This window comes from Balearica regulorum, chromosome 15, assembly GCF_011004875.1.
Source record: "Balearica regulorum gibbericeps isolate bBalReg1 chromosome 15, bBalReg1.pri, whole genome shotgun sequence".
NCBI lineage: Eukaryota > Metazoa > Chordata > Aves > Gruiformes > Gruidae > Balearica > Balearica regulorum.
In genome coordinates, this window is record NC_046198.1 from 479,095 (window position 1) to 502,647 (window position 23,553).

Sequence of the window (23,553 nt, forward strand, 5' to 3'; positions counted from 1 at the left end):
ACAGTAAATGGGGTGACATCAGGCTGGTGGCCAGTCACCAGTGGGGTTCCCCAGGGCTCAACTTTAGGGCCAGTGCTCTTTAATGTTTTTATAAATGATCTGGATGCAGGAATGGAATGCACGTTAAGTTAGTTTGCCAACGATACTAAACTAGGAGGAGCTGTGGACTCCCTTGAGGATAGAGAGGCCTTACAGAGAGATCTGGATAGGCTAGTGAGCTGGACAATCACCAGCTGTATGAAATTCAAGAAGAGCAAGTGCCAGGTTCTCCACCTGGGACAGGTTATATATGTACAAAATGGGGGGTGAGAGGCTGCAGAGCAGCCCCACGGAAAGACATCTGGGGCTTTGGGTTAATGGCAAGTTGAACAGTGTGCTCTGGCAGCCAAAAAAGCCAACCGTGTCCTGGGGTGCACTGAGCAAAGCATAGCCAGCTGGTTGAGGGAGGCGATTGTCCCACTCTACAGTGCACTGGTGTGGCCCCACCGTGAGCACTGTGCGCAGGTTTGGGAGTCTCAATAGAAGAAGGACATTGAACTGTTAGAGTGTGTTGAGAGGAGAGCAACCAAGATGGTGAAAGGCTTTGAGGGCAAGACTTATGAGCTGTGGCTGAGGTCACTTGGCTTGTTCATCTTGGGGAAGAGAAGGCTGAGGGGTGACCTCATTGCTGAGGTGTGACCTCATTGCAGACTACAACTTCCTCAAGGGGGGCAGTGGAGGGGAAGGTGCTGATACCTCTCTGGTGACCAGTGAGGACACGAGGAAATGGAATGAAACTGCGTCAGGGGGAAGTGCAGATTGGATGTTAGGAAACGGTTCTCCACTGAGAGGGTGGTCGGTCACTGGAACAGGCTGCCTGGGGAAGCGGTCACGGCACTGACTCTGTCAGAGGTCAAGGAGCGTCTGGATGACACTCTTAGTCATAGCAGGGTTTTTTAGGTAGTCCTGCAAGGAGCAGGGAGTTGGACTTGATGATCCTTAGGGGTCCCTTCCAACTCAAGACATTGTATAATTCTATATGAAATATAAAGAACAAATGCAGAAATGATTACAGACATAGGTATCTGGAGTCTTGGCTAGAAACCTGATTAAAATGTGTCTCCCAGCTGGCTACTCAATGGAATATATTCATTGCAAAGTTGGGTACTTTTAGTCACGCTTTTTCCTACTTTTCCTGTTAACCTGATGAATGTCCTGTTTTCATCCTTTTCCTTCCTCTCTAGCAAAAGGTGGGAATTGTAAATATCATTGTGCCAGTTCAACATCTCTTGCTAATATGTCGTTACTATTCTGAAACAGAAGTAGCTGAGTATTTAAATTGGCATATATTAGAAAAAGATTCTGGACGTGAGTAGTCAGCAGATTTTCAAAAGTGACTTAACTGTCATATGTTTAGTGGGTGCACTGACCACCAGAATTTGATTTCTGATCTTCCAAGGAGACTGCTAGGAAGCACAAATGCAAACAAGCAAGAGTAAACTTCATCGTGATAATCATTGAGTCTGGTCTACTTTTGTGAATCATAAAAATGAGTTACCCTTTATTTTCCCCTCATAGGTCATCTTTAGCTTCCAGTGTTCTAAGTAACAACTCATGATTTAATTAAAATTTAAGAAAATAAGGTATTGTATCTGAAAGAGTTAAGAACCATAGTCTATTAAACTTTTCAGATTGAGTAAAATGTTAAGAAGATAACATACTAAGTATTTTTGGTTTTTGCTAGTGAGCTCATCTTTGACCAGAGAGGAAAATTATTTCACTCAAAAAAAAAATAGTTTGCTCAAAGATTTTGTGTTTAACTTTCAAAGCTGTCCTTTCTAGCATTGGAGGCATTTAGATCTCTTGCCATGTTGAACGCTTATAGGTCATGAAGCGTGTTGGCTGATAACAGAATCATATTGAGATGTCTGAGCTTTGAGTATCAGTAAAACTTTGGGCATTTGGAGTGTTCTTCTGGTTTTCCACTTAAATGGACTTCTGTAATACTGAGCAATGCTTGCTGAAGAGATAGAAATTACTTTCTCTAAAGTCATTAAGTCACTAAGTAAAGAGCAGGCTTGCAGCCATTATTATTAAAGTACTTTAATTTGTTGACAGAGCTATCTGTAGTGTCAAACAAAAAAAATAGTTGGTTTACAGCCATAATGAATTCTGTTGCCTTGTCTGTATATAGTATGCATGAGCTTTAAAGACCAAAAAAAGGCCTCTGTTGTTATATATCCTCTAAATGTCTGAAGCTTATCCCAGAAATACATACTACCCCTTGACATAGAAAGAAACATCACGTTTTTGCCTTCACTGTTACTCATGACTTCTTTTTAACACTTAACTGCATTATAAATTCTTTTTGCTTTGCCATAGATGATTTTATATCTAGCATACTAAAAATAGTAAGTTTATGACTGTGACTCAATTGAATTCCAACAGAATTTGTAATAATTTAGTCTTTAAATAATGGTTCTATGAGCTCTGTCCTCTCTTGCAATTGGAGAGTGCAGTAGCATTGGATGTGTCACACTGATGATCGTTCCTGCTGTTTCTAAGAACTGCAGACTTAGGGTTGCTTATTCGCCTAACACACTACTCTGTTCAGAGAGATGTAGAAATGCAACTGATATTTTGCATAGCTGCTTTTTTAACAAAAAAAAAAGAAGGTTGCACACGGTCCAGGTTGGAACCGCAACAGGATGATGAAAGGTAGAATAAGGAGGAAGCAGCTGGTATGATTTCATTAAATGTGAAGACAGTTATTTTTATGGAATAAGGTTTTACAAGAATTGAGTACCCTTCCATATTTCATGTTAGGATATTGTTGTTTTATTCTAACAGGTTTAATGTATGATCTGTCACCTTTTGGTTTTGTTCTAGAATTGTAATGGTTCCTCTTCCTCAGAGGGGAAAAAAATTGATCTTAGTAATGTATAACTCCTATAAACTCCAGTCTTCTTGCAGTGGAGCTTGTTAATTGTATGCGGCCTGACAGTGCCGCTCTGCAGATGACCATGCTTTCTCACCCATAGCCATTGTAACTTTGCGTGCTGTCAGCTCAGCACGTGGTGGTTATGGAACATAAGGTGAGCTTCTGCAAGGTGAACCCTGCGACCCCAAAAGGTGGTAGTTGTGGGAAGCAGCTCTGGCCTGCTTTTATTGAGGACAACCAATGGACCACACTGATCAAGAACAGGAATTGAGTGGGCAATTTCAAAGCATTTCTTCAGAGCCGGTACCCAAAGAGGATGTTCCTCATGTTGAGGAAGGCCGGGCCACAAAGTTCTTTTCCTGCTTGAATGACTGCTCAATCCAGGAATAAGTATTTATCATCTCTTATAAAATTGGCTGCAATACAGTTTTTGTAAAAGCTGTGAAGTTTAGTGTTTACCTTTGTGCTGTTTTACTCTGCCTGTTGTTATTTAAAATTATGTGTAAGCCAGAAATTCCTCAGTAGCAAGTCAGCCCATTCTGATGTGTTTTCTATAGACTTTATAATTAGTATGAATTTAGGATCATCTGTTCAACCATTTCAACCATTTCTGCTTCAATTACAGTAGCCATGATCCCATTGTAACTTTCTGTGGCCATTGCAGACTTCATTGACTTTTGCAGAATGATTTACGTTAGAAAGGGGTTTCCTAGAGCTAGAGGTGGACGCTTCCAGCAGAACAGCACTGGACCCTGCAGAAGGTGTTTATTCCTCCGTGCATGTCTGACATCATTGAAGGAGGGAGGACAATCCAGAGTATTTCTCTGCTTCACACATACCTTTCCTCACCTCCCTTAAGCTGCAACTTGGCTGTCAAGAACTGGAAAGGGATAGACACTGAATGGCTCCAAAACTCGTTTCTAAGCAGCCGTTGTTCATCAATATAAAATGCTGGTCTCTGACTTTTTCCTTCTGGAAGCCCATCTTGATCCCAGTTTACTCTGAGAAGTAGTTAATTCATGGACAGGGTATCCAGCTGGGTCTCTTGTACAGCTGGGGGTACTGGCTGATGAATTCTGCTTTGTTTAAAACACAGTGATCAGTCAAGGGTCAGAACCCAAACTCCAGGGATGAGACCAATTCAGATTCCTTGTTGTCTTGCTCACTTCCTAGACCAGATGTATCCATCTGGATTAGAAATGTTGATTTGATTTTGTTATTTGCAAGCAGCAGTTTGGTTTTGTTAACGTTCCACGATAGCCCCAGGACTATTTGTGCTATGCAGAAGTAGGTTCATCATATCGGACAGTAATTTGCAGTGTTTTGGGATAATGAGGAAGGGTGATCTCACTGAAAAATCAGATTATGATAATTGTTTAAAATGTGAGGTTTTATTCCCCTTTGCTGTCTCCATATAGAGAAAAAACAATCCTAAGTGGGAACTCAAGCTTTTGACTGCTTAAAGCACAGAGTGTGTATGAAGGAAACCAAATGGCCCAAGATATTTGAATATTTGTCCAAAAGTTCCCCTGAGAAATACTGCTTTTGGTGAACAAAAATTTTGTGCAAACCTAAGTCCAGCTTCTGTAACTTGTTCAGTTACCAGCCCTGGGAAGAGCCCGGTGATCGTGTGCGCACGGCATAGGAACTGTACGGACTCTGACCGTCCTCCTGGCTTCACCGTTTCCTGCCTGGCATTGTCGCTGCAGGAGCTGACTGTGAACATGCTGGTATCGCATCCCCGCTGGGGGACACAAAATGTGTTACATCGAAAAAACGCTAATTAAACTTTGTGATTAGATGGGCAGGAATTCCTTACGCTTAGCTGAAGGATAGTACCACCTTAGGTTGCTACTAAGTTGATTGCATCTATTAGTTTAACCGTACTTTAAATCTCCTGAGGAACTTTGCTTCCTTGTTTCTATTGATTGTTTTGGTGTTAAACAACTCCTTTAGTTGTGTTTGGCTTCAGTTTTCTTTTAACTAGAAGTTAGCCTTCTCGGTATCAATTTTAAAAATTATTCTAGAACCAGAACTAGAGTTCTGAGTGTAAAACCTTTTCATCATTGACTTGCTTTTCAGACATTACTCAGTTGTTAACCTTTTTCCCTATCAATATAAAAAGGCAGACTTTATAGGAGGAATTCAATGGTTGCTATGTTAGAGAGGGAATTCATCTAATTTTTTACTAAACAAAACAGAGTAGAGGAATGAGAAAATCAAGTCTTAAAACACCTCCCCCCACCCCTCCCATCTTCCCGGGCTCAACTTCACTCCCGGCTTCAACCTCCACCCCCCTCAGCGGCACAGGGGGACGGGGAATGGGGGTTACGGTCAGTTCATCACACAGTGTTTCTGCCGCTTCTTCATCCTCAGGGGGAGGACTCCTCTCATCGTTCCCGTGCTCCAACATGGAGTCTCTCCCACGGGAGACAGTCCTTCACCAACTTCTCCAACGTGAGTCCTTCCCACGGGCTACAGTCCTTCATGAACTGCTCCAGCGTTGTCTCTTCCATGGGGTGCAGACCTTCAGGAGCAAACTGCTCCAGCGTGGGTCCCCCACGGGGTCACAAGTCCTGCCAGCAAACCTGCTCTGGCGTGGGGTCCTCTCTCCATGGGCCCACAGGTCCTGCCAGGAGCTTGCTCCAGCGTGGGCTTCCCATGGGCCACAGCCTCCTTCAGGTGCCTCCACCTGCTCCGGCGTGGGGTCCTCCACGGGCTGCAGGTGGAATCTCTACACCCCGTCATCCTTCCTCCATGGGCTGCAGGGGGACAGCCTGCTTCACCATGGTCTTCACCACGGGCTGCAGGGGGATCTCTGCTCCGGCGCCTGGAGCACCTCCTGCCCCTCCTTCTGCACTGACCTTGGTGTCTGCAGATGTTCTTACATCTTCTCACTTCTCTCTCCAGCTGCAAGAGCTCTCCCTAACTGTTTTTCTCTTTCTTAACTATGTTATCACAGAGGCGCTGATTGCCTTCACCAGCGGCGGGTCCATCTTGGAGCCGGCTGGCATTGGCTCTATCAGACACAGGGGAAGCTTCTAGCAGCTTCTCACAGAAGCCACCCCTGTAGCCCCCCCTGCTACCAAAACCTTGCCACGCAAACCCAACACAGATGAAAGGAATTTTTTAAAAAGTATTCTATTGGTGCGCTTTCCTTTCTTGGATTTATTTATTGATTCAGTGAATTATATGTTGTGAGATGTACCTAATTGTCTTCATATATGCTTAAAAATATTCTTTATCCTGGAGAGGAGGACAAATGGTTGCATTTCTGAAGTAGAAATTTCTAAGTAATTATGGGATAGAACTGGTAATGCTTCTTACACTTAAGTTGCTTCACTTATTTTTGTAAGAACCTGTTTTCAGTTGCTTGTAACTTTGCTAGACTTCATCTGCCTGGGCTGGGTGTCTGCAGGCTGAGATCATATTCTGTTGCTAAAATTTAATCTAACTAGGTCAGTAATTAGATTTTTCTCTAATATAATTGAGAGATTCTAACTGAGTACATGGTTTTCCTCTGGAACTTGACATTTTGCTGCGGTGTTATCCTGAGATAAGGGATGAATCTCCTGCTGTTGTATTAATATTCACACCAGTAAGTAGTCTGGCAAGTCTCAGTATACACTGCCTTAACAGAACCATAGCTGACAACCAGGCACGTTCATTGCATCATGGCTCTGTTGTCACCGAGCAGTGGATGTGCCACAATACCGCCTACAGTCTTTGCATGTGGTCATCCAGCCACTGTGGTACCAGGCACTCCAGAGCGGAGAGCGAAGAGTTTGTTCTGGGCAAGCTCTGAGCCCTCCCTTGCAGCTCCAGTGAGCTCCACTTCTCGTTCCTGCCCCAGTTACTCAGACATATGGAAAATAAGTAAGAGTTATATGCCTGTGCGTTAACCTAAAGGCTTGAAGCCTGCCCACGATTCAGGTTGGGCTTAGTGCATGGTTTTGTAGAGCAGAGTTCTACTTTTTCACCCTTTTGGAGTAATTTTTAAAACCCACATTATAGGGAACTTCAGAAATGCAAAGCCAAGCCAGAATAGTACACTTTCACCTAAATGGGCTTATACTGTTTTTTCATGGGAGCTCCGATGCATTCAATGCATGAAATAAAAGCTGAAGTGGTGCCATTCGGACTGGCTCTATATTCGACTCCTATCTTGCTAGTTCTTACTTAGTCTTGCTGTTAGCCAAGTTGAGTTCCAGCCTGGAGAACTGAATTCTGTATTAACAAATCATTTTAGAAGAAACTCTTCTTTATAAAAAAATGCACTTTAGCCAAACTTTTGGCAACTAATTGTGTGTTCCTCGTGTTTTGGATGTCAGCATTGTCAGCAAAGATCAGATGTGCAGAAACAGGTCTCTGCAGCTGATGTGGAAATCAGCTGGAGCTGTGCCTTGAATATCAAGAGCACTATGAAAATGCAAAGTAATACTGTGCTTCATTTTACACCACAGACATAGGAGATTCAGCATTTACTGTTAATAGTTAAGAGATAATAACAATAAACATAATTGCTATAATTATTTATTGACTGTCAGCATCCTGCTACATCTCCCAAACTTGTGTGCTATTTATGAAGTCTGTGGACATTTCGTTTCTTGTGTTGATTTAAATTTGTGGTATTTATGTTGTCAAACTCTTGAGCTCTTTGGGGTTTTTTTTTAATATGAATTAGGAAATATATTGAAAGACTTTAACGGTGTTTGTGAACCAAACTAAATCAAAAGCTGGTGGTATCTAAGCGCACCTTTGCATGACAATGTAACTGAGACTGTGGGAAGGCTTAATTAAAGCACTGCCCTCTTCCATACAGATATATTTTGATGGTCCAAATATACACTAATGTCTTAAAAGTGAAACAGATCTGAATCTTTTTGTTCTTCATCAGTTTGTACCCTTTCCAGGTGAGGATGTTGTTTGCGTGTCTTATTGTAAAGACAGGACTTTATCCTGAAAAGGAAAGTCTCTCCCTCTCTCTTTCCTTCTTAAATCTCTGTCAGCAGCCATAAAGCTTTCAGCTGCAAGGAGTCCACAATATGTTCTGTTGCTGAATGGATATCTTAAAAATGAGAACAGTCACTTATTTGGCTTTCTGAAGTATGCAATTTATGCTTTTTTACTTAAAAATAAAAATTTTAAAAAAGGGGAGGAGGAGGGAGAAACCAATCTATTTTGGCACAATTAGAAGAACTTTCTGATGTGACAAACTGGTGAAATCTTCTGTCCCTTTAGGTATTTTGGAACTTTATGATGGAACTCATCTGAGTGTGAAACTTCATATTTGAATATTTAGTTGGAAAGGCATATGGATCTTGTTTGGGGAGAGAAGAAGTGTTTGGTTGGTTGGAGTTTTTTTAAAAGCTTCCATAGTTACTTTTGGAGTGAAGACACAGCTATGTCAACTGTTTTCAACATAAACAAATTCTTAGGGTTAAATGATGGGGACCTTTCAAACTCAACATTGTGAACGCAATTGTGAACGTACAGTGATCAGTTTTAACAGGCAAGGCTGTTCCATAGCTCCTGGTGAGATATTAGTTGTCTGCATGTTATGGTTTGCCTGTTTATAAACATCTGTGTTGGAATTCTGTGTTGGTGGCTGTAATAAGTGCATTTAATCTGAAATTTTCAAAAGCTCCATAGCCATTTTCACTCTTAGCGCTTTAATTGAATTCAAAGTCTCAATTGTGAGAGTAATCAAACACTGATTTATCTGATAATATTTCTGTGCAACGCATGTGAAGGTACTCTACTGAAACATATATTAGGTTCATTTTCCTATCTTGAATCCCAGAAAGTTTTCAACTTTTCCAAAATAAGTACACAGCATAGTAAAATGCACATTAAAATGAGCACTCTGATTTGAGGAGCCAGACCTCTTACAATTCACCTCCAGAAGGATTGCATATTGGCCTCTCCTGTTAAATTAGTCATTTCATTTATTCAATTATTGATCATATTGCAGATGTTAGGAGGGGAAATCACAAGCGCTGAGCTGGCAGCTGTCTGCACTGCCTCCATCTCTGGGTAACAGCCTGAGCGCTTTACCAGGCAACCACGTACTTAATAAGGTTTGGGGCTTTTTTTTAATCTGATGGTTGTTCCTCCTGTCTTGGTCTGTATATATTGAAAAAGTAACACGTGTCTACAACACGCTCAACTGCTTAACTCAGCCTGGCTACCAGCCAGCCAAATTTCAGAGAATTTTGTGGACATTGGAAAATTGTGTGAGCACATTGGACACGGGCACTCAAATGCTGTTGCCTCTGCGAGCAAACGTCAGCTCCCTGTTCCCACACCGAGCAGCATCCTGCCTTTGCCACCGTATTTCATAGCGTACGTGTGTTCACATAAATCATACATTGAGGCTGGACAGGTGTTTATATTGGGTCCCTATGGCAGTCACGTAGTCACTCGTGATACTGTGCCTCTCCCTGGCACCGGTTATGCTTCCTTGTAAGAACTACAGCTACTGAGAGCTGTCTTGCCCTGAGCATCTGCGGTTGATACACGCTTCCCACTGCTGGGATTTTTGTTATGTCTTCTGGAGCCGTAAGAACTCAGCAAGGTTTTTATATCTTTTTAAACCCCTCCCTATTCCTGCGTTTCCACATTGTTCGTAATGTTCTTTAGACAAAAAGGGACAGAGTGTGACCTCGGCTAATGAATAAATCAGCACCATCTGTCCACCCAGAGATAGCCTTGTAGCATAGTAGGGCTTAAGGGCATATTTGTACCGCATAGCGTGGTTAAAAATATCTAAGCTGATTCCAAGTAATCTGCTGTGTTCACACAGTGCAAGGCAGTATTACCAGCCTGGTGCTGGGCCATGGCATAGGTAACGGTGGCTCTGAGCAGGTCTGGTTTGCTCTGAGAGGGCGTCCCTGGTGCTGCAGCTACATGTTCTCGCTGCTCGAGTTAGCGTGTGCGTCCCTGCATGATGCTGCATCGCTCAGCGTACTGCGTCTGCTCATGCGTTAAGAGGGCACAAAACTGAGTATTGAGTAGTCAAGACAGTGTCCTACTCAAGATCCTACCAAGTGTATGCTTCTACTACATGTGCTCTTCTTTTGAAGGGTTAAGGGATGCAGACAAGAGCACAATCTTCTGAAATTTTGCAGCAGCTCTGAAACTGCATCTCCATAACCTTTGGCAAAGTTCCTTGCCCTCACTCAGGTGACAGGAGAGTTAGGGGACCTGGCTAGGTTTCCTTACAGTGTTCTGAAGAGGGGATGTGCCATCTGAGTTCTTGGTGAAGCCTTTAAGTTTGCATCGTCTAGTGGTTTGTCCATGTCAGAAAAACTTTGATTGGTGTCCTCATAACTGGGCTCTGATTCTCAGCATAAGCGAAGATTTCAGATCTGATAGTTTGCTGCCACTGCAAGGGAGCACCTCACCCGCCATCACACTCGCATCACTGAGCTTCTGCTAGAAGCAGTACTTGTTGGATGCCCGATACTACCACTTAATCCAACAGAAAAATAACCACGCAACCCCCCCCCCATCCCATCCCCCTGCCCCAAACCTGGGTACTTTCTCGCGTTAGTCATTTGAACTGTCTCACAGAAGCTTTTTAGCATCACAGATGGTTGAAAGAAGGGTGCAGGACTGCACAGCGAGAAAGAGAGAGAGAAAGACAGAGGTGGATAAAGACAAATGGGAGGGCCTGAGATCTCCCCCATCCAGGAGTGATGAGGCTTGAGCTTGAAGAACAGAGCTGGGGTGCTTTCCCCTCGGACCAAAGTCATCCACATTTCTTGTGTTGTGCCTTGTTGAAATAGTTCACACTGAGATGCTTCATTTCCGTATAATATTTTTAATATCATTTAATATAATTTACTCCTGTCTCTGGATTTCTTTTTTTTTTTTTTCCCTATTTCTATTCTTTTTTTCTCATGGCATCACTTTGCTGCAACATCCGTAATCTCCCTTTGTCTTTCATGTCACTTGGTGTTTATACCAGCGGTCCTTCACTGACACTTTAGTAGCCTTGATGCAGTGTTTACATCATTGGATTTGAAAGCCAAACACCTTAGTTTTCCTCTTGCTCCACTGGTGTGCATTGTGGTGAAATAATTCACACCAATGTCCTGTTAGTGGGGAACTGGATCAGAGAGGTATTTGGTGTGGAATTTGACTTTGCATTTCCAAAGAGGCTTTTGGCAGACATGCTCCATCACATTGACTTTTTCTGTTTGCTCCCTGCATGATCTTTTGACAGATCATTTACTATGACTTTTACTCAAAATATGCAAAACTTCAGTTATTATTTGTATATTTCTAGTTTAAGCACATGCAAGTCCTGACATAAAGAGCTACTGCCATAATTTTTCCTGCAAATCATTTTGCTTGAGCTGTGTACATGATGAGGGGGGAAAAAAACCCCATCCCAGCTTTATCGTGTCCCCCAGAAAGGAGCTTTGCCCACGATTTCAATAGGAGAAAGAGCAGGCAGGGAAAGTCAGTGAAAAATAGGTTTTCACAATGTGCTTCTCTGCCAGTGAGTGCGCCTGCTGACAGCAGTGCTGTCATTTACCTACTTGTCCAGAAGTCATCAGTATATGGAAAAGAAAACTCTCAATGGTTTTACACTTTTTTCTGTTGAATTGTGAGATAAATAACTTGCCCCTCAAATATGTATGTGTATATATATAAAAATAAATATTTTAATATGAGCAAGATTGTGGCCTTTTTGCATTGCTATTGGAAGAACATTTTTTCTATTCGTTGTTCTACAAATGGCATCCAAAACACAACATGTTCACTGAGGAAGAAGTCTCTTTGTTCAGAAAGATATTTTTATATGTATACACACACACGTTTGTGATTTATCTACAACCGACAGATGAGGATTGCCATAGATATTACTAAAACAACGTGTGATTTCTCATTAGAGAAATTCTTTCAAATGACAAAAACATGGATGCAGAATCAGGCTCACAGTGACAATGTGTACAATCCATGGAAACATACCTGTCTTAACAATATGTACCACAGATTTGTTTCCTACTTACTTTGTCATGGCATAGCTGTAGAGGTGAGAATGTCTTTTAAATGCTTTAGAAAGATTCAGAATTGGCCTTTTGCTTACTATTTGCTTCCAGATTAAACAGTGAAGGGATTCTTTATTCCTATACCATTGAGTCCTAGGGCTTCAAAGTCCTCCTTTAAATTAGAATTTTTAAGAATGGACTTCTTCTGGGGACTTGATCATGCTATAACTATTAGTTTGAAATTTTAAAATTTTCCATCATATTTTGTTTCTCTTTGATGTAAGAAATTGCTGCCCCTACGCTTCTGCTCGGAAACCGATACGTCTCTGCCAGTCTTTATAGCACCACCCATTTCTGACCTGTGCACAGCAAGAATACAAGCTTGTGTCTTTAAAATGCTGCTGGAGCCCAGTTCAATGTGCAGGAGCTCATTCTAGCTGTTGAATATAGAACTTGTACTTCTAAAATTCATGAATGGTATGTATGCATGTTTTTCAAGTGAGAACATGGCTTATAAATATTAATTGGGACAGTGATTCCAGTGATGAAGTTGCAGATACACATCAAGGAACTTTTTCAATTATTTGTCATCACAAAAGTTCTTTCAGTTAAAAAAGAATTGAAAGTTTAGGGCCTTATAACAGTTTAGAAGTTTCTGTTTGTGATTTATGCAGGTTTAATATTAGCAAATGCACAAAAAATGTTGCTGCACAGTTTTGTTGGAAAACATGATATGAAATGGCTCCACATTAAAGCATTTTTAAAAAATAAATTCCTCTCATATTTCTTTGGTTTTGTCTCCAGAGGGGATATAAGAGACTTTGAGGAGGAGCAGGGCAATTTGCTCTTTCTCCACATTTCAAACTGTGAAAAAAATTCTAGAAATTCACTTACGTTACTAATGCTACTGTCCTTCAGAACACCAGAGCTGTGTAAGAGCACTGTTAAAACCTCTGGAGAATCCTGGTGTCTGACAAGACATGAACTTTATAGACATTTGTCCTGTTACATTCAGTTCCTTGACGGGTGCAGCTACAGCAATGATTCGGCTGGACGATGGGCGCCCCGCTGCTCACAGCCCTCGCCCGGCACCGCTCCCTCCCGTGCCAGCGGGACGCAGAGGCTTCCAGCGGAGCAAACCTCTCGGCGCCACGGTCGGCCACGGTCACAGCCGTGGTGTCCGAGATGACCGCAGGTATTCCAAGCGCAGTCCTGCTCTAGTTTCTTAATGAGAGCAGGGTTGCACCGTTAACGTGATGAATGGGATAAGTGAAGAGCACTTTTCTATTATTCAGCTTTATCATTGTCAACATTGGCTTACAGGTTTCATCTTACCACAAAATTTTAACTAGCTCAGTTTAGCTATATGTGTTCTTCAGCTCCCGTGAGTCTGTGAATTTGCAAGATGAGAAATACGGCATACTTAATGATTTTCATGGTCCCCAAGTAGCGTACTAATTGTGTTTTTTCACCAAGCAGAATAGTTGCATACATTAAGGCCTAGCTCAATTTTACACATTTTTATCAAAACTACTTCTGTCTTTTCCGCTCCTGGCACTTCCAACCAAAGTAAACAGAAGGGAGAAATAACTTAGCATGGCTTCGGAATACTTGGGTTGTGGGTTTTTTTTAATTTGATGATATTCAGAGCCACTGTGGTTGGGGTTTAATGTGCTGAGTGGGACGGGATATGCTTACAGCAGGAAGCCAGGAGGGATGAGCGAGCAGCAGATGTCTCAAAGCTTTAGACTTACACTTCACAGAGTGTTTTTTCAAAGTACGTTGTTGTATAAACCAGACAGCACAATGTAGATCACTGCTTTTGGGGTGGATGAGGAGGATTTTAGTTCATCACTGGTGGACATAATTATTCTTATTTTCCCAAATTCATTTATTTGGGGATGAATGTTAAGAGACGTTTAGAATCAGAGGGTTAACAGTGATTTCAGGATGCTCTGCTGGACTATAAATCTCATGGGGATCAGGTACACTGTATCAATCGCAACCTAGCATAAGCAGAGAAGACAAGAGATTTAACTTACGTTTGACAGTACTGCGTGACTCCTGGAACCCAGCTGACTCTGAACCCCAGCCCAGGGCTTCACACTCGCGCTCCTCCCCTTGCCCATGCCTGGCACTCGTGCTTGCACCTCCTCTGCTCTTTTCTGCCAGCCAGCACATCTTCCAGAGCCCCACGCTGCGCTTACGCCCGTCCTCCAGGGTCTGGTACACCCAGTTGGGAGTAAAGGCAGCTGCGTTGTTAAGAATAAGTGAGACCAGGGCTACCAACACAGCTGTGGCTACCAGTTTCTGGACAGTCATATCTGACTGTCAGCTTGCTGCCAGTCTCTATTTGCAGAAGACACGAGGTGTCAATCAGCTGCAGCACATTGAAATTGAACTTGAAACAGAGGCAGCTTCGTTAGGATGTTACGAATAGCTAGAGGACATCACCGTTCATTCTCAAAGTCAACTCCAGAGGTGTTTCTGATCAAGGAAATGAGAATTTTGTGAGGTAGGTGGGAGAATTCCATAAAATAAGAACACAAAGAAGCTTTTTTTGGTCCTTCCCAGGCTTGGCTTATCCACCTTCTTGCACTTTGATAAGTAATGCCAGTCCTGCGATGAACTGAACGATAGGGAGGTCCATTCCTTGTGAGATGAGGCGAATCCAGAAAGAATCCAGTCTCGAGGCTGGAGAGCCTGAGCTGCTGCCGGGGACGGAGGCAGGGATGCTCGTCAGCAGCGTGCCAAACGCACCGGGTCCTCCGAGGCAACCAGTGCAGCTCCAAAAGCCTTTTTTTCAGGTGCAAACTTCAGAATATCCCGCAAACCGTGACCAATGTCATTCTCTCAAAGCCGAACCGGAGGTGAATGCTGTCATCCCAAAGGAGCTCTGCAAGTTTGGAGTATCTCGAGGAGTTTGCTCTGCCGTGCCCCTCTCTGAAGATCCGAGCTGTGAGTGCAGGGACCGCAGAGCAGCCACTGCTGTGAGGAAAAGGCCCCCCCCACCTCTCCACGAAGAGGAAATCGCTGGTTTTGTGGCTGTTTTTGGTGAGCCTCAGGGCGTAGTCGACTGCAACAAACAGAGCCACTGCCACAGCAGTGAAACATTAACAGGATGTGTTTCCTGAAAGGAAAAGACTATGGAGACTTCTAAAGTTGTACCTCCTCCCCTCAGAGAGCCCCCCTCCCCGTCTCACTCCTCCTACCCTCCCGGCAGCACAAAGCGGGGCTGCGAGGACCAGGCTGTGCATCGCGGGGAGCCCGGGGACCAGATCCCAGGTCCTCTTCAAAGGGGGAAAAAGAAATCCCCAGCCTCGACCCTCGGAACAGCAAGTCTGCAGAAACAGATTGAGGAGAGGGGGTTTTGAGATGCTTTTTACTGAAAGCAAAACAATAGTGGGGTTAGCTGTTGAACGGCATGACAAAAGCGGGGTGTGTGGGGGTCCAGTGATGTCCCCTTCCTCTCTGCAACCATAGCAGGGAGCGTGGCAGATAAATAGAAAATACAAAATCTCAAGATTCTCAACCTGATAAACAAACGTATTTGGGGGTGTCTGAAAGGCAGTTGCAAGTCTTAGGATGTGACCGAAGTTGAAAATCGCTGCATTGCGACTGTGCAGGGCTGTTTGCTCTGTGCAGGGCTGTGGCTCTGCAGTGCCTCTGAGAAGGCTGGACACCTCCCTGCAGTGCCCAGAGCGTGGGACCGCTTCTGCGAGATGCTTAACCTAATGCCTCTGTTCACAGTCCAGTCCAGAAGGGACTGCCGGAAAGCAAGCCAGGACCGCGGCACCGGCGCTGCAAAAGCTGCAAGGAAGGCAGCCCTAACAAACAGATTTGTTGAGGACATTTCAAACTCTCCCTGAACACCGATGTTTCCAGAGGCATCTTGCGGACACCGGCTCTCCAAATGGCTGGTCGCTGTTTTACGTTTCCATCAGCTGCCGCAGCAGGTCCTGCGCGGGGCCGGGGACGAGGGCAGGGCTCCCGGGTGGGCATTGCCCTGCTGCCCTCGGCTGCCGCTTCTCCTGCCCCTCTGGGCATTACTGCCTGTGGTTGAGTTCAGCCTGTCAAAATTCCTTAGGCTGAAAAAATACAGCCTAAAGTGTAGTATTAAATAGTATATTGTGAAACGAAGGTGTGACGTTCTTGTCAACAGCCTGGAGAGGGAGTAGTGAGAAGTCGTGGCAGAATACCTGCATCACCGGGCACAGCTGCACCACACTGACCCCACCCGCGAGGTTGGCACAAGTGTTCACATCAGTGTAATTAATAAAATTAGATTAGAAATTGATTTAATTTTATAGCAGTTCTGTCTTACCAACTAAGTTATTTTGCTCTTAGTCAACAGATCCGTACTGACTCAATACACATAGACAAACTGTTGGAAATTTTTTGAAAGTCATCGTTTTATTTTCTAAGACTAGTTGCTGAGAGGAGTGGAAGATATTTCAATGAAGTTCATAGGCCCCTATTATTAGTTTTCAGCTATTGGAATTGAATGTGCAAACCCAGCTACGAATTCACCGGTCCCCTGTGCACTTGGTTCATTTTTAATCCTTAAATGGATTAAGCTTTAGGTACTTTGAGCATCTTCATACTCTGACAGCAGTACAGCATCTTTGGTTTCTTTTTTCCTGTGATTGGTCATGTTTATATACATCTCTGGTTTTAGAAGTTTCAGACACTGGGGTCTGCCATTCTTCACAGAAATTTCCTAACAACGACTATATTTTCATATTTTATAACCTGGGGAGAGGAACCTCAATCCAACCTACTCCTACCAGTTTGATGCCAGTGCCAGCAGTAGATGCGCAGAGTCGGGAGAAGGATCACAGGTCAGCAGGAGAGCACCTGAAGTGCAGCACAAAGGCATTCCAGCCACTCCAGCCACTCCAGCCAGCTTCATCGAGGCCCAACTGAAATGCCTCTGGGCAAACGCATGTAGCACGGGGAACAAACGAGGAGTTGGAGACGTGTACACACCTGCAGGGCTGTGACCTTATTGGCATCACAGAGACGTGGTGGGATGGCTCCTATGACTGGAGTGTTGGGGTGGAAGGATACAGGCTCTTCAGGAAGGACAGGCAGGGCAGATGAGGAGGGGGTGTCATCTCTATGTCAGTGACCAGCTGGAGTGCATGGAGCTTCACCTGGGGATGGATGAGGAGCTGACTGAGAGCTCAGTGGTGGAGTTGAGGTTCCTTAGGGCAGTGAGGAGGGCACACAGCAAGCTCACTACCCTGGACTTCAGGAGAGCAGACTTTGGCCTCTTCAGGGACCTGCTTGGTAGACTACCATGGGAGGGAAGAGGGGCCCAAGACAGCTGGCTTCAAGGGTCACCTCCTCCAAGTTCAGGAGTGACGCATCCCAACAAAGAGGAAGTCAAGCAAAAACACCAAGAGGCCTGCATGGCTGAACAAGGAGCTCATGGGCAAACTCAAACGCAAAAAGAAAGCCTACAGAGGGTGGAAGCAAGGGCAGGTAGTCTGGGAAGAATACAGAGGAACTGTCCGAGCAGCCAGGGATCAGGTTAGGAAAGCTAAAGCCCTGATAGAATTAAATCGGGCCAAAGATGTCAAGGGCAACAGGAAAAGCTTCTATAGGTATGTTAATGATAAAAGGAGGATGAGGGAAAATGTGGGCCCTCTCTGGAAGGAAACGGGACACCTGGTCACCTGGGATATGGAGAAGGCTGAGGTACTGAATAGCTTTTTTCTTCAGTCTTCACCGGCAAGTGCTCCAGCCACACCACCCAAGTGGCAGAAGCCAAAGGCAGGGACTGGGAGAATGAAGAACTGCCCACTGTAGAAGAAGATCAGGTCTGAGACCATCTAAGGAACCTGAAAGTGCACAAGTCCATGGGATCTGATGAGGTCCATCCATGGGTCCTGAGGGAACTGGCAGATGAAGTTGCTAAGCCACTATCCATCATATTAGAGACGTCGTGGCAGTCTGGTGAAGTTCCCACTGGCTGGAAAGGGGGAAACATAACCCCCATTTTTAAAAAGGGAAAAAAAGGAAGACCTGGGAAATTACAGGCCGGTCAGTCTCACCTCTGTGCCTGGCAAGACCATGGAGCAGACCCTCCTGGAGACTATGCTCAGGCATATGGAAAATAAGGAGGTGACTGGTGACAGCCAACATGGCTTCACTAAGGGCAAATCATGCCTGACAAATTTGGTGGCCTTCTACGAGGGGGTTACAGCATTGGTGGGTAAGGGAGGAGCAACTGACATTTTCTACCTGGACATGTGCAAAGCATTTGACACTGTCCTGCATGACATCCTTGTCTCTAAATGGGAGAGATATGGATTTGACAGATGGACCACTCCATGGATAAGGATTGGCTGAATGCTCACACTGAAAGGGTTGCAGTCAATGGCTCAATGTCCAAGTGCAGACCAGTGACGAGTTCCTCAGGGGTTGGTACTGGGACCAGCACTGTTTAACATCTTTGTTGGCAACATGGACAGCGGGATCAAGTGCACTCTCAGCAAGTTTGCCGACGACACCAAGCTGTGTGGTGTGGTCAACATGCCTGAGGGATGGGATGCTGTCCAGAGGGACCTGGACAGGCTGGAGAGGTGGGCTCTTGCGAACCGCATGAAGTTCAACAAGGCCAAGTGCAAGGTCCTGCACGTGGGTCGGGGCAATCCCAAACACAACTACAGGCTGGGTGGAGAATGGATGGAGAGCAGCCCTGAGGAGAAAGACTTGGGAGTGTTGGGGGACGAGAAGCTCAACATGACCTGGCAGTGTGCACTGGCAGCCCAGAAAGCCAACCGTGTCCTGGGCTGCATCCCCAGCAGTGTGACCAGCAGGTCAAAGGAGGGGATTCTGCCCCTCTGCTCCGCTCTGGTGAGACCCCCCTGCAGTACTGCGTCCAGCTCGGGGGTCCCTAGGACAAGAAGGACATGGAGCTGTTGGAGAAAGTCCAGAGGAGGCCACGGAGATGATGCGAGGGCTGGAGCACCTCTGCTATGGAGACAGGCTGAGAGAGTTGGGCTTGTTCAGCCTAGAGAAGAGAAGGCTCCAGGGAGACCTCAGAGCCCCTTCCAGTCCCTACAGGGGCTCCAGGAAAGCTGGAGAGGGGCTGGTGACAAGGGCAGGGAGTGACAGGACAAGGGGGAATGGCCTGAAGCTGGAGGAGGGGAGATGGAGATGAGATGTGAGGCAGAAATCCTTCCCTGTGAGGGTGCTGAGGCCCTGGCACAGGTCGCCCAGAGAAGCTGTGGCTGCCCCTGGCTCCCTGGCAGTGTTCAAGGCCAGGTTGGATGGGGCTTTGGGCAAGCTGGGCTAGTGGAGGGTGTCCCTGCCCATGGCAGGGGTGGGACTGGATGGGCTGTGAGGTCCCTTCCAACCCAAACCAGTCTGGGATGCTATGAACCCATGGACTATTTGTTATTATTTTAAGCCTGTGATTCAGCAGCAAGGCAGATGATGTTCATATAAAGATAATGTCAGGAGAGATTTACCTTTAGTGCAAATCTCTTCTACCCAACTGCACACCTATTTCTGCCCCATCTTGTCTTTGATTTTTTGTGATTCGTTGAAGTCTGAGCATGTATTTTCAGAATGCCACAACCTGTGCATGTTACATATGAAAAAAAAAATAATTGTATTTTACAAAGGCTGAAAAAATCAGTCTAATCATTAAAACTTGGTCACATCTCTTCCTCTTTCCACACCAATTATTTCTTGTGAGACTATTCAAACTTTTTTGAATTCCATCAACATTAAAAATGAATCACATCATTCTTCCTAAGTCATACTTGTCTTTGAGCACCAGGTGATCTAAACATCATGGCATTAGTTTGTGGTTTGAGATAGATGCTAACATGAAATTCTTCATGTTATATATGCAAATCCATGCACGTCAATGAGTTTGCAATTAAGGCAGCTTTCCCAGAGCAGAAAAAAAAAAAAAAAATCTCTTCTCTCTCCCACATTGCCTCTTGTTTGTGGCTGCAGATGGGTGGGTGGCTACGTAGTGGGTCGCAGCTGGGAACGGGTGCGAGGCAGGTGGAGGAGTTCACTGCCGCAGAAGACACAGGAGGTGGCACTGGGACTGGTGACAAAGTTGGCCTTAAATCAGATGCTTCATCCCTCTAGCTATGCTGAGGTGGTCATCTCCGAAAAGGCCGCATAATTTTATGTCCATGTTGTCTCTCTGTTGATGGGGAGTGCCACATCACGAATTATTTGGGACTTTTAGTTTTCGTGATGATGGAAATTTTTCTGGGAGCCCTGGTTATGGCTTACAGAACAGAAGGGACAGCAGCGCTCCGGTCCTCAGCCCTCCCAGGTAATACACCAGTACGGAGAGTATCGGAGGAGCAGCGCAAGGCAGCAGTACCTGCTGTTGGCTGCACTAATTCAGCAAGCACATCATGAATTTTCTCCCCAGGGCAAAATTTCTGGTGGATGTTCTTGTCTGGAAGTAGCTGTTGGCTCATTGATTGTTCCATGGCAGAGGGTGGTTCTGCTCAGTGGTATGTTAAAATTCTCCATACATTTTGCATAGCTGCTTATAAAGCATTTTGGGTCTTTCTGGGTGAGAAATCAGTTATGTAAATGTAATTTTACTTTCAGAATCTCAATAATTTAGATTATATCATATAACTAATTGCATCCATACTGAATTTGTCCATTTACTACCTAATAAATTCTGTTTACAGTTGTTTATGCAGGGCACAATCTTTCTTCTATTATTTTTTAATAGGCAAATGGCTTTTTATCATTCTGTTCAACTAATAACAATATCTAAAGATGTAAAATTGGGCAATTCCCCAAATGAATAGATTGCACTAAGTTAAAATTAAATGAGTTTTGCAAAAATCTGTTAAATTTTCCTAGCCTGCATATACCAAAATGACTCAGTTATTAATTTTTGTAACAGTTTTAATCAAATGGTTCTTGTTGGCACGTTCACAGTCAGTGATATTCTCTCTTCACTCAGAGATCTTGTGCTTCTGGTACAAACCAACCCTGGAATCTTTTTGATCCTTAAAAATAAATAAATAAATAAATAAATCACCTTAATGGACACTCACGTAGTGATAAATGTACAGAAGTATATTGAGTTGCAGTACTTACTTACTGCATTCCATAGGACACGAGAGTTTTGTTTGATACAATTTGCACTGAACAATAGCTTGGCGTTGGTTTTCTCAGGATAAATTCGGAATAGATGAAGCTATGTATTTAATAGGATATTATAGATACTATTCTGTAAAGCTTTTCTTGCTTTATAAAATATTCTGTTTCTGCCAGGAAAGAGTTTTTAGGAATAATCTAGACAGCTTTCAGTGTTTTGATCATGCATGGAAAATGCCTGCCATATTTCTCAGAGCAGCACTCATTCAATATGAGTAACGCTAGCAAGAGTCCCGTTGAATTGTTGCAGCTTTTCATATACGATTTAATTCCTTGTTATCTTTTAGTCTCACTGAACAGGGGTAACCAGAATCCGATAAATGCATTTTAAAAGCATCTAGCATAATTTAGCTACATAAGATAAAACTTCATTTTTTTCGTGTCCTGACTTTTTTTCTGGGTTACAAGAGAACAGACAGTAAGCCACTGATTGTGATGTTTAACTCTATTTATTTTGCAGTGGTTTGAAGATAAGATCAGTGTCCATCTTTACAGATGTGTTAAAATTTTACGTAGTACTTCTGAATGATCAGCTTCTCATGCCTGCTCACCTCAGGTGGCACTTGCCCATGTCCAAGCCATTATGGTCCCCAGCGTGATGCTTTTGTCCTGTCACTGGTCTATCAAATCACGTGTACGTAAAGTTGGTCATATATGAATTACCTGGTCAGAATCACCCACTGTTGTCCATTTGAGTCAGATGACATTATTCTAACATGTTTTTTTCAGGGGTTAGAAGGTGCAACTTTTAAGTTACTGAAACCCAGGAAAGGGATTAACATTTGAAAAATAGGAATAGATGTTAATTTTCCCTAGGAAGCAGCATCTGCTTCGTCCCATCCTTTTCCTTTGCACAGAAAACAGCCCTGAGCAGCACGTAGGCAGCGGGCGGAGGCTGGGGAAGGGTGTGCCCAGCGCCGCAGCGTTTCTCCGGGCCAGCCCGGGCACCCTTTGCATCAGGGAAAGTCTCGCAGCAAACGCTTCGCACCAGGACGGGACATCCGCCGCCGCCCCGGCTGGCTGAGCTGCTGAGAATCTGCTTTGGGCGGCTCGTAGGGTTTGTCTTGTGATGGCGGGGGGGGCGAAGCTTCCTCGTCCCCGCCGCTGGGGCAGCAACAGCTCTCCCACTCACTGGATTTAGTTCTGTTTCTGACAGCCCAGGCTGTGCCCGAGGCACAAGGGGACACCCCCCTGCTCCAGGTGGATGTGCGCATTAGGGACGTAACAATACGTTATGATCTATTATACATAATACAGTGTCATCGGGACATAGTAATATATTATTAGATATTATATATAATATAGGGTTACAGATCATGTATGTGATATTAGTATTATAGATATTACAGCTTATGTTAGTATTTCCCTTCCCGTTAACCAGAAGGCTTTTAAAGCGAAATGCTTAGGCTCCTGTTCAACAAAGTGGGGCCCACGTTGGGAAGAGAGATTCTTTTTTATCTCCTGATCAAGATAATTAGAGGCAAGAGATGGAACACATGTTCATTTTCCAAATATACCCCATTAAACAGAGGGAGAGAGATTTTGTAGTGAGATGCTTCAGACGTATAAATCTCCAGCACTTCTAAACAGTACTCCATTTGCTGGATTTTTTTTTTTTCTTTTCTTTAAACTTTCACACAAAATGGGCAATGAAAACTATACAGGAACAGAAGGGATTGTAAAAATCAGACTGTTAGATGCTGTAAACATAGTTTCAGAGAAAAACAGATGCAAAAGATCAGATATAAAGGCAGAAAAAACTTTTTCATCAAATATGTGGTAAAACTTGTGTCCGGTCTTAAGAGGTGTCAAAGTTTGCTTTCCAAATCCGTAGCGGTGTTGGTGTGGCCTGGAGCCTGGGGAGCTCGGGGTGCAGCAGCAGATCGTTTGTTCATCTGCTCCAGGGAAGCGTCGCTCCCCCGGGACGCTCGGGGTGCGCGATCCTGGGGCTCTGCTCGTGCTGTTGCTGCATCTGGTCTTCATTAAGTTTCCAGCTTCGGCTGATGAAATACAGATGCAAGCGGCTTTCCAGGGGGGAGAAGAGGAGGAGGGGAAGAACAGGAAATTCCCAGAGCATGAGCTGGGGGCAGGGTAAATCATTACTTGGCATTTTATCCGTGACAGTGGGGCCAGCCCTGCAAGGAAGAGTTGCTGCCTTTTAGGGATGCAAGGATGGATTCATCTTTCTCGCTACACTAACGGCTGACAGATAAACCATGGTTTTGCCTGGGATTTAAGTGACCCTCTTCTGCACCTCCTGGTTCTTGTTTCTTAATCAGACCTGCATTAATTTGCCCACATTCCCGAGGGACGGAAGAACTGGGGGGGCAGGACCCGCTCTGGTGGTGGTGTCCGCCTGCAAGGGAGGTTGTGCCATCCCAAGGCCAAGGTCAGTCTTCCTGAGACAACAGAGAAACACGGCAGCATGTTGCTGACCCTTCCCGGGTAGTTCTGTTCTCTAAACCCATC

The 23,553-nt window shown here is 44.4% G+C and overlaps 2 protein-coding genes across 5 annotated transcripts in view; one reads left to right on the forward strand and one right to left on the reverse strand.

The window, feature by feature from the left end:
• The window catches only part of TMEM204 (transmembrane protein 204), a 32,806-nt gene extending 17,742 nt beyond the window's left edge, over positions 1-15,064 (reverse strand). Inside the window, exon 1 of the mRNA XM_075767289.1 lies at positions 13,965-15,064. Within this exon, the coding sequence (XP_075623404.1) occupies positions 13,965-14,244 (280 nt within the window). The 5' untranslated portion in view covers positions 14,245-15,064. The remainder of the gene's footprint in view (positions 1-13,964) is intronic.
• The window catches only part of IFT140 (intraflagellar transport 140), a 97,109-nt gene that overhangs the window by 59,993 nt on the left and 13,563 nt on the right, over positions 1-23,553 (forward strand). The window lies entirely within an intron of this gene.